We start from the raw sequence: 10930 nt of genomic DNA, 5'->3' as shown, positions 1-10930 counted from the left end.
AGGTCACTGAGCTCAGGAAGGACAGACACTCCCCTTAATCTGTTATCACAGCCCAAAAACTACCTTGAAGCATCCTCAGTTTGGGAGCAGCCACTCGCTCTGCTCAGCAGGAGCACAGTGGCCTTTACCACAGCTACAAAAGCACCCTGACATCAACATTCAAGGCGACGTGGAAGAAAACCCTCAGGAAGAGCTGGCTCATCTCTTCCCAAAACCTTCAGATTTGATGAAGCCACAACAACCCCTTCACCATCACATTTCTGGCTGGGCTGTCAACCCAAATGGCTGCTCCCTACACTGGGTGCAGCCTCCTCACCTCCACACCCCCTTCCCAAAGCTCTGATTCACCTCAAAACCCAGAGCTGATGTAATCTCCCACTCAAGAGTTCAGCATTAAGGCTGCATCGGCCATGAGACGTAACGAGAGCCACATCACACAAGCAGCTGTTCCACAAAAGCTTTATTGCTCGTTTGCGTACGAGTTCCCAGTATCACATTTCCCAAGTTTCTTAATGAGCTTGCAAATGAGATTTAAATAGAAAAGGATAGGAGAAAAAGAGGCAAAAATAGAAGTCAGAGATCTCCCTTCCTTAAGGCTGGGACAGCAGTGGGGTGGGAATACAGTGCCCTGTGGGCAAGTCCTCTGCCATGGGAGAGGACTGGGCTGAGATGGAGGTTGAGTGTGGACAAACCACCATTGGCTGCCCTGGCTCAATTTTCCCTCTGCCTCCACCACAGAGCCACTGCTGCTGTCATCATTTACACAGGTCAGAGAGGAGGGGTTGCAATCCTGCAGCACTCTGGCAGGGAGCACGGGGGGGGTTGGGGACAGCCAGGCAAGGGGGCCCCGCTGACGCTGCCCCTGCGCCACGGATAAAGAGGAGATTACAGCTCACGGCTTGTAATCTGGCTTAAAACCTGACACCGTCACCGTAGTCAATCTGGGCTAAGAGAAGCATTTAATAAGCTTCAAAACACACAGGCCAAAAAAATAACCCCACCAGCGAACAGAGTGAAAGGGCTCAAGGCACTGCTTGCACCAGTCAGCGCTGGCAGGTACTGATGGACACAGGATCCCTCATGATCCAGAACAAGGCAATTACATGCTTGTTATCCCAATCCACCCCATAGGATAGAACCCAGGCTCTGTTGGGGTTTAACTGTAGGAGGCAGAAAGTAAATTAATGCCCTTTTCTGCCTGCACACAGCTCACAACTAGTGGAGGGCACCCGGTCCCTCCCTGTGTGGAGCTGCCTTGCCTTGGGACATGTCACAGCAGCTGCAGTGCTGGGCTGGCTGTTCCCAGGTTAAGGCAGTCACAGACAAAGAAGCCAGACTCAAGCAGGAGGTCCAATTTGGCTTCAATGGAAGGGTTTATTTAAAAAACAATTATCATTAAAAGATGCCTGCTCTGGCACGAATTACAAGGCAATGAAGCCATTTGGCTTGTGGCTTAAAGGGGAGGCAGCATGACACAGGGAAACATCTCCATGTGACTTGCTGTGGGGAAAGTGGCTGGCAGGACTCCTCCAGGTGCACACACACCTCCCCTCACCTACACTGCATGATTCATTAATGCTCCAAGGACTCAAACAAGAAGAATCACCCCAAGGAATGGTAGCCCTGCTGCAGGGATGCAGGGCCAGCCAGCAGCCTCATGTCTTGAGGACATTCACTTTAGGAACCCAGAGTTCATCGTACCGGAGAGGCCTCAGACTCACACACCTCTCCAGAGTGGCACCAGCCCTGGGCACAAGCCCTGTGCCCCCGGGCTCTGCTCACGACCCGCTGGTGTTGGCCCAGGACGGCTCCACTGGAGCAGTGCCACATTCCCACCACTGCTGCCCTAGTGACCGATCAGCCGCAGCATCTCCGCAGGATCCACGATCTTCTCCCGGGGTTTGCCAGCAGCTTTGCCTCTCGCCACTTCGGCAGCATCGATCTTCTCCCAGTCCGAGAAGGAAACAGGACGGACCCCTGGGGTGACGGCGACAGATGGGAGAGAGAACTTAACCAGGTGAATACAAGCTCAGCCTCACCTCCCCATTGGCAGGGAGCTGATGTGCCAGCAAACCTGCCCTTTTCTGACCTCAGCCTCACAAAGGAGAAGTAATTTCTAACGCTGGGAGGAGAGGGATGGTAGGTTCCAGTCAACTTGGATCAGTCAGACCTTTGCGAGCCATAACAACGGCGAGCATGGAACCACCTCAGGGGACAAAATGCTTCCAGTTCACTGTTAAACCTCAGCCAGTTTAAGAGGCAAAACACACACACACACACACACACACTTTAATTGAATGTCTTTAAACACAGCTACAGCAAATTACTCTCATGGGCATTTTAATCTTTCCTCTAACTTGCTTGGAAGGATTACTAGGAAAACCACTCAAGAGCAATAGCTCACTGTCTCGGCAGCTGACAGTGACATTTTACCCAAGGTCTGTGCTGCTTTTAATGGCCCTTCCCAGAAAGTGGTCATTAACCTTAGCAATGACACAGTTTGAGGGAATTCAAGTCCTGCTCTCCCTGGGCTTTGGAACATTGAAACAGCAGCAAAAGACATTCCCATGGTTCAGACTCTGCTCCTGTAAGTGGCTCACAGGACTCTCTGCCCCAGGATACCCAGATCCAGGAGCAGTTTGGCTGCACTGTACCTTCCTGCTGGCTGCCCCACACTAACCTCGGCTGAGCAGGATGCTCTCCACGGCCCTAAAGCCTTCTCTGGAGGGGGACATGTCCAGCACACCCCCTTGGAGATCCTCCAGCACAGACTGGGCAGTGTCAAAGCTGTCGTTCATGGTGGTGATGATCACGCCTGTGGGTCCTCTCTTCACCCACCCGCTGCAGTACAGACCTGCAAGGGCACATGGAGCAGCCAGGCTCAGGTCAGCACGTGGCCATGGACCCTCCTGGCTGCAAGTCCTTGTCCTGTTCCCCACCTTGGCAGTGGGAACAGACCCTTGGACGGTGCTGTCACAGCACTTTGTGTACCTGTAGACCAGCTCTAAGCAGCCATATGGGCTGTGTCGCTTTAGTAACAGGATACAAGGCCCAGTAAAACCCCCCTGTGCTAAACCAGACACCCCTAACACGAGCTGGGGATGGGCCAGCTCTTAACCCCTCTTAGAGGCAGCTCATTTCCCCAGTTTCCACTCTCCAAGGTGTGCGACCGCCTTGTATCCATGCCCTTGGCTTCCAACTCCAAAGCCCCCAACCCACCAGCTGCACTCAACATCCCCCACGCAAATCCCTGTGGATACAGACCTGGGACACCCTCCACTCTGCCCGAGCTGTTGGGGATGATGCCACGCTGGGTGTCGAAGGGCACGGCCGGGTCCAACGGCAGGCTCCGGTACCCGATGCTGCTGAGCACCAGCCCACACTCCAGCTCCTCCACCTCTCCAGTGGGGATGGCTCTGGCAGAGTCACCTGAGCCCTGAGAGAAGGAGGAAGAGGCTGCTGATCCCCACAGTCACCCCTGCAGAACAGGAGTCTGCTCAAGTCCTCTTTGGCATCTTTGATCCCTGGGTATTTGCTAAAGGCTGTTCTGCTGTTCTCTTTGGAAGGGGAAAAGCTCTTGGTGGTACCAGATTCCCCCAGAGCTTGCCAGCAGCCACTCCAACCAGACAGGAACACAAAGCTGTCTTTGGAGAGACTCCTCAGGGATGCAACAGTGTCCTGCTCCATCCCTGCAGCCTCCCAGGGACATGCCAGCCCCCCTGAGCCCGTACCTCCAGGCGGGTCAGGGCCATGCGGACGCCCCTCGCCCTCTTCCCATCAGGGGTGGGCAGCACTTCCTGGGGGCTGCGCTGGAACTTCAGCCCCCACTCCCGGGAGGCTGCTGCCTGTGCTGCCTGTGCCTCCACTGGCTTCTCCCTGGGCTTCTCCAGGGCTGTTTTGATCATCAGCTCAGTCAGTCGCTTCCTGGGCCTGGGAGCATCTAAGAGGAAAAAGAGAGATCTTCATGACAGGAATCAGCAAAAGCCCCTCGGGACACAGCACAGAGCCAAGGCCACGTCAAGGCAGTCTCGGTTTGTGAGTCTGTCACATCGATGGGAGTCCAACGCCTTTGAGATGACAAACTGCAAGTCAAAGTGACCAGGAGAGCCCCTGAGGCTTGAGGCCAGTGGGACACACAAATCAAATCCTGCAATTGTCCTGTCTTGCTGGTGCTCAGAGGCAGCAGCCTGTAGAGAAGAGCAGGTCTCTGGACACCCTTGAACTCAGTGATTTCCTTTTAGCTCTACAGGAAGCTCTTAAATTAACAGCCTTGCGATCTCCCCTGCAAGGTCCCCTCAGCCCTCCTGAACCTCATGCCCTCATCACTCAGAGGGTAAGCACCGTTCCCCTGTAGCAAAGTGGCTGCACAAAGAGGGAAACAGGTTGTTCCCTTCTCTTGGTGCCTCCCAGCACTCTGAGAACGAGACACACCATGGTCACCAAGCTTTTATGTGCCAGGCATTAAGCATAGGACAAGAGATTCTCTGATGTACACTCTGAACATCTCCAGATCACTCCTGGATGCTTGTCTGCCAAGCTGAGTCCCTGCCTGGAGGAGCATGGCACACTTCCCTCACCTTTAACAGCATTTTCGAGGCCTGTGAAGTCAGCAGGGTCCAGGACAGCTATGGCACCAGGAAGGTTTATCATCTCCCGCAGCTCCTGGGAATTGCAGGCAGGAAGATGTTACCTCCAGAACAGGGAGGTCACCCAACAGCCTCAGGCCCCCTTCCCCAGCACTCTGGGCTGGAAGCCAGGGAATGGGTGCAGGAAGGAAGATGCCTGGGTTCCACTCCCACCCCCAAACCACCTCTCCCCAACTGGGATGGGCAGTCTGGGGCTCAATACTGGGAAACAGCTGCCCTGCAGCACCTCCAGCCTCACCTTGATAGTGAAAGCAACTTGGAGAGGTCCCCTCCTCCCAACCAGCCAGACACGCTTCACCTTGCTGCAGGCAAGAGCTGCCAGGGAGCTGTCAGTGATGTCTGTCTTCTGCAAAACAGATTCGGGAGAGGGGGATGAGGGCAGATCTGGAGGGAGCTGGGGGGAAGGCACAGCATCTGAAGGTGAAAAATCAGCAGAAAAGCTGGCTGTGCACGCAGAGAGCCTGGGAGAGGACAGAAAACAAGTCATCGCCCTTTGCACAGAGCTATTTGCACAGCTGGTCCCTCATCACTGAATGTTCTTTCCGAGGCCATAATGCACCAGAGGTAACGAGCCAGCACCCGTGAGACTGCCTCGGGGGATCCACCCAGGCAGGTTCACCTTGGGGCTAACAGAGCAAAGCCTTCCAGTGATCTTCATTCTGAGGTGCCTGCAGATGCTGTTGGGTAACTTCCCAGGCATACAGGCTGTGGATGAAACCTGCTGCAAACCACAGCTCAAATCACCACCTGCTTGCCCCAGGCAGCTCCAGCACAAGTACAAGCACGGCCAGGGCTCACCTGGCACTGGCACCTTGCAGCAACCCTGTGCTCTGTTTCAATTATGTGTGTGTGTGTATCTAGGTTGCAAGATCTTTTCCAGAGAAAATATGATGGGAGGGACACCAGGATAAACCATTCCAGACCAATTTACTTAAAAGGAAAGTGCCTGCCCACTGTGGCAGTCATTTCCAGTGCCACATCCTTTGCAGCACTGCTCCCAGCTGGCTTCAGCCACTGGTTCCAGTGCCTCCAAGTTTAGGGGTTTTTTTAAATTTAATTTAGATATTAATACAGGCAGTTGTTGCACAGCTGTAACAAACCTCGTGGCATTTCTCCAGGAGGGAAAACCTTTGCTGCCAACATCTGGGGCAGCAGCTCTCTGGAGCAGCTGGTGCACACCAGCTCCCAGCTGTCTGCAGGGGAGAGGTCCACCAGCTTGGACCAGACACCAGTATGCCCAGTGCCACCAGTAAAAACCAGGCTGCTGCCCTCAGCTGCAGTAGAAAAAAAACATATCCCAAGAGAAGCTTCTAATCTGTTGGTGGAAGAGGGCAAGTGTCTCTTCCTTTGCTTCTCATAGAAAAGGAAGGGATGAAGCTCAATTTCCAACTTTTTGGATACCAGCAGAGCAATCCAGAGAGCTCTGCAGCATTATCCAAGGCACAGTCACAGCCTTGGATCACTCCCCTACAGACTGTGAATCCACCGGTGCACCCGAGAGGCAACAGCCTTCCCTGGGAAAGATCCCAAAGACAGAGGAGTGTGAGGTTTTGCTGAGATGGGTGGGAACTCCAGCAGGGAGAGAATTTGGGCCCTGAGCACCCATCACTCACCCTGAGGAGTTGCAGTGGGGACAGGAGGATCCGGGCAATGTCCAGCGCCACGTTGCCATGACCCAGAATCAGTGCTGTCTCACAGCTCAGGTCAGGTTTCAGCTGTGGGGAGAGAAAGACCCAGCCATGAGCGAATCCACATGGCCTCCATGATGTACAGCCCCTCAGACCTGCTCCCACCATCCAAATTCCCTTCCACCCCTCTTTGCTCCAGAGGCAATGCAGATGGGGAAACTCCACACCAGACACAGCAACACAGATGCTTCTGGCTGATCCCTCTCCCCACTCTTCCTGCAATGGCATCTCTGGGAACAGGAGGTGTCTTGGCCAAAAAGCCTCCTCAGGATGCAGAACATCACCCCTCCAGGTTCCCATCTGGCCCAGCCAAAATATGCTGCCAACGTACAGAGCCAGCTAATCCGCTCTCACTGATGTGCAAATTGTTCACATTTCTACCATCTAAGAAGGATTTAACATGGTTCCTGCTAATCTTTTCCAATTGCAGGCCTTTCAGGACTTAATCTGGAGCTGAATGTCTGCTGGGATGGGAGGAAGGATGGGAGGAAGGGCAGGGAAGCACACGGCTGTACTCACGTCCCGGTTCTCGGGCAGCCCGTTGTACCAGCCCACGAATGCTCGGGCCGAATACACACCGGAGAGGTTCTCCCCTGGGATCCCCAGGACCCGGTTGTCTTCAGCACCATAACTCTGGGGAGGGAACAGACACAGAGATGTCACTGTGTGCAGGGTCTGACACCAAAACAGAAATCCAGCTGCTGCTGGGGACACTGGACGGCTGCCAACCCTTCTCAAAGACTGGGATAGTCAATGGAAGGGCTAAACACAGCCCAGGCACAGGGGCTTCATCCATCCCATCCCCCTGGGCTCCAGGGCCGAAGTTGACCTCCCTGGTGCAAAGCAGAGCACGACAAGATGAGGACTGACCAGGGCAGGGAAGAGGTTTCAGAGACCTGCACTTGATGCCACGCTCTAGCACGTGCTCCCCGCAAGGCTTCGGACGAGCCTTGGAGCATCTGAGCTGCCCCGAAGCTGGGAAGAGTCTCCCATGCTAATAAGGCACCCAGAAACGCAAATCCTCTTCCCGAGATGCCAGCGGGGATCTGCAGACCTCCTCTGTGATTTCTGGGACGCCAAGGCAGCCCAGGTACCCACCAGCACCACGGCGTGGTAGGCCTGCCGCAGCTCCGGCACCGTGACGTCCCTGCCCACGGTGACATTCCCGTAGTAGGCACAGCGCCCCGAGTGCGCCGTCTGCGTGAAGGTGTTGATCACATTCTGCAAAGATCAGACAACCTGGAGTTATGTCCAAGCCACAGCCGGGGCCAAGGTCTGCTGCTGACAGGAGATCCCTGTTCCCATCCCCTCCCAGCCTTGAGATGCTTCTTCCCGCCTCGGTTGGTTATTCTGAGACTCTTATCTACCAACAGCCAAAGATAAGTCACAGGGAGATAAGTACAGTTGTGACTTGGCACTCTCTGCACTGCCCTCTTCGGAAAGGAAAATCCATTTTTTACACCCGCCTGGGGAGGACAGGAGCCTTTCAGTGCCTTCAGCCCCTTGGAATAAACCCCACTGCAGAGGAAAACTCCTTCCCAAAGCTGAGGTTTGCAAGGGAGCCCCACCAGCTCCACCTTCCATCGAGGGTGCTGCCCACCAGCCCCCTCTGCCAGCCTCTCATCTCAACCCTTCCCAAAATCCACTTCCTCAAGAAAGGATGAGGGCAAGATGGCATCCAGAGCCTTTTCTTCTGAGTAATTCAGGCTACCCAGCAAAACCACCACTTCTCCCCCTGCAGCTCCAGCTGGATTCAGCCTGGAGACAGGACAGATACCTCAGACCCAAGCCCACATCTGTTAGGTCCACTCTGCCTCTCTCAGCCCAAAGGGGTCCAGGCATTTTGGTCTTGGATCTCCAGGGATTAGAGGAAACCACTGCAAGATATTGCTGTGTCTGGATCTCCCGTGTCTGGATCTCCTGTGTCCCACCCCTTCAACCACCTCCACCCCAGGTCAGACAGAGCAGATACCTCTGAGTATAACTCACTGCCAGGCAAAGGAAAATGGCTGTGAAATCCTTGGCTTAACTTTCCTTGCCCAGGTGAGCACCTACAGCCCAGTTCCACCACCCCTAACAGCAGATCTGTGTGTTCCCAGAACAAGTACAGATTAAGGAAGGGCAAACAGCAGCAGCAGTGAGCAGGCAAGATCCTGCTGGCATAGTGTCCAGGTACAAAGAAGCCCATCCAGGTTTTCCTTGGCCTTGCTCTAGGCCAGGCTGACCAGCACTGGGAGCAGCACTTCCCATCACAAGCCACTGTTTTTGACCCGCTGTCCAGATGCCAGATATCCTAGGCATCCCATATCACCAGGCCAAGGCCTCAGCACAGAGATCTGGGCCTCTCCAAGTGTGACAGCTCCACACCACAGCCCGGGGACAGTGACTGCCTCGCCTGCACCCACCACTGTCATCACATGGGCAAGGGGAGGGAGCACCAACCTTCACTTCGGGGTGGTCTGGGGCCACCCCAAAACGGACGAGCCCGAAGGGAACGGGCAGCTTCTCGTAGATGTCCACCTGGGCCCCGCTGTGGTGCTGTGGGAGAAGAAAGTCACAGTTATGGGATGAGGACAGAGAGGTCACAGGAGCCCAGTAATATTCATCTGCTGCTGGGGGAAACATGGGGCAGGAGGGAGGGCTGCACCACAATCCCACAGCCAGAAACAGCCTCTTCCAGACTTTTCCATGCACAGGATGATGGTGTGCTTGTTACTGCCAGCTCAGATCCCAAGGTGTGTGGCAGAGAGTGACCCCAACCACCATCAAGTACATCTCATGAGGGCTCCATTGCCCTACCCACCCCCTCTTCCACACTAACCTGGTGGCTGTCCAGTACCCAGAGGGGGCTGATCAAAAGAGCCCCCACACCACCTGGGAAGCACCCAGTGCAGCACTCTGAGTGCTGGGGAACCTTCCAGACATCTGCCAGCCCCCAGGAGAGATGCCCATGCCCTGAGATCCCCCGGGGACTGAGTCACATCAGGGTCGGAGCTTTAGACAGATGTTTGGCTGCAGGGCTTTTGTTATCTTGTATTTTGAGTCAGCCTCTTCCCGGAGATTAAGCAGCCCTGAAATTTGTCCCTGAGGCTTAGTAACAGCTATTTTCCAACACGTACCAGAGACAACACAGCACGGTTTAATGACGGGGTTAAGCTGCTGCATCTCTGGTGGGTGCCAGCAGCCCAGTGCTGTGCTCAGGTCTCATTTCCCAGCAGACCTGACCGCCCAGAGCACTGACACCAGGTAAAGCATCACCCACGTGTCTTAATTCAGCTGGGTGAGGATGGGGGAGGAGAGCAGGTCCCACACATCCACTTTTAACACACGGTTAATGTCACTCCTGCTGCGTGACAACAGCTCCCGGCGAGGCAGATCCCTGCTGCTTATTTGATTCTAGAAAAATCACTTGGGATGAACTCGCAGCAACCAACGTGGGTCTGGTGAGGACGGCCCAGGGTCAGGGTAGGGATGGAGACAGCCCCAGCCAAAGGGCCCAGAAGGACGCTGTGGGGTCTGGGCTACCCCAAGCAGCCCCCCAACAACACAGACCAGGCCGGGGCAGGGCCGGGACCCCACCAAACCACCCCTCAGCTCCCTGAGAGCCAGGCACCACCAGCTCCCTCCCTCAGCTGCAGGTCCCGGCCCTCACCCCGGTACCTTGAGGATGTGCTGAGCCGTGTAGAAGCCGGCGGGGCCGCTGCCCACCACGCAGACCCGCGGCGCCGGGGCGGGCGAGGACAGCCACCGCCGCAGCCCTGCAGGGGAGAACGACAGGGAAGGCGTGAGGCCATACGAGAGCTGCCACCTGCCAGGGGCCACCACAGCCCTTCCCCGGAGCCCGGCACCCACCGAGCGGGGCTCGTCCCGCTGCCATTGCCCCGGCCGCAGCGCAGCGGGGCCGGGCTTTATGTACCGGCCCGGTGAGGCGGAAACACGTCGAGGGCAGGGCCGGCAGCCTCGGCGCTTACGGCCAGGCCGGGTTCGGTGGGGTCGGAGGGAGTCTGGGGGTGTCAACTGCCCCGCAGCGCCAGCACTGAGACCTCCTAACCCGAGCTCCGGAGGGGCCCCGCGCCCAGCCCGAGGGGCTCCGCGGCCCTCACTCGCCCAGGGCTGGAGCAGGGGCCTGCGGGACACGGCTGTCGCAGCCCCCCGGCCCCGGTTCTCTGGCTGTCCTGGTCCCGGTGCCCCCGGTCCCAACACGTGTCCCCCCGACCCAGCGCCGGTGCCGCCGCCAAGCCCCGCCCCTCACCGCCCAGGCCCCGCCCCTCATTCCCACAGGCCAATCGTGACTCGGGACAGCGCTGTGATTAGCATGACCCCGCCCATCCGCCGCCGCGTGCCCCCGCCCCCCTCGTCCCCAGCCAATGGCGGCGCACTGTCCCCTCCGCGGCTGCCCGGAAGTGAGCGGTACCATAGAGAGGCGGGGAAGGCGCGGCCGTGCCGCGACCGTTCGCGCCGCTACTCTCTATGGTGAGGCCTCCGCGGTACCCGTCCCGCTTCCGCATCATCATCATCCTCGCGGGGGTTAATTGCCGGCGTCCCTTTATTACCCCAAAGAGATCAACTGCCGAGGTCTGCCGGGGGAAACCGATT

The 10930-nt window shown here is 56.6% G+C and overlaps 1 protein-coding gene across 1 annotated transcript; it reads right to left on the bottom strand.

The window, feature by feature from the left end:
- Nucleotides 1-448: 448 nt before the first annotated feature.
- Nucleotides 449-10495, bottom strand: FDXR (ferredoxin reductase). The gene is made up of 12 exons (XM_032706999.1): nucleotides 10187-10495; nucleotides 9995-10092; nucleotides 8777-8872; nucleotides 7433-7555; nucleotides 6854-6967; nucleotides 6260-6361; nucleotides 4885-4992; nucleotides 4578-4662; nucleotides 3732-3940; nucleotides 3265-3436; nucleotides 2681-2854; nucleotides 449-1977 (listed from the first exon to the last, which is right to left on the bottom strand). Exons 1-12 carry the CDS (start codon nucleotides 10209-10211, stop codon nucleotides 1847-1849), a joined length of 1437 nt encoding a protein of 478 aa, XP_032562890.1. The 5' UTR covers nucleotides 10212-10495; the 3' UTR covers nucleotides 449-1846.
- Between the last annotated feature and the right edge of the window lie 435 nt (nucleotides 10496-10930).

The sequence above is a fragment of the Chiroxiphia lanceolata genome, chromosome 19, assembly GCF_009829145.1.
Source record: "Chiroxiphia lanceolata isolate bChiLan1 chromosome 19, bChiLan1.pri, whole genome shotgun sequence".
Taxonomy (NCBI): Eukaryota; Metazoa; Chordata; class Aves; order Passeriformes; family Pipridae; genus Chiroxiphia; species Chiroxiphia lanceolata.
The sequence above is the reverse complement of the archived record's forward strand: the minus strand, read 5'-3'. Positions and strand labels throughout refer to the sequence as shown.

Coding starts and splice junctions, on each gene's coding strand:
- FDXR (XM_032706999.1), bottom strand. CDS start 10,211: ATGGCAGCGGGACGAGCCCCGCTCG. Junction 3,437..3,731: donor TGGCCCTGACCCGCCTGGAG/GTACGGGCTCAG, acceptor TCCTTCTCTCAG/GGCTCAGGTGACTCTGCCAG. Junction 1,978..2,680: donor GAGCATCCTGCTCAGCCGAG/GTTAGTGTGGGG, acceptor CCGTCACCCCAG/GGGTCCGTCCTGTTTCCTTC.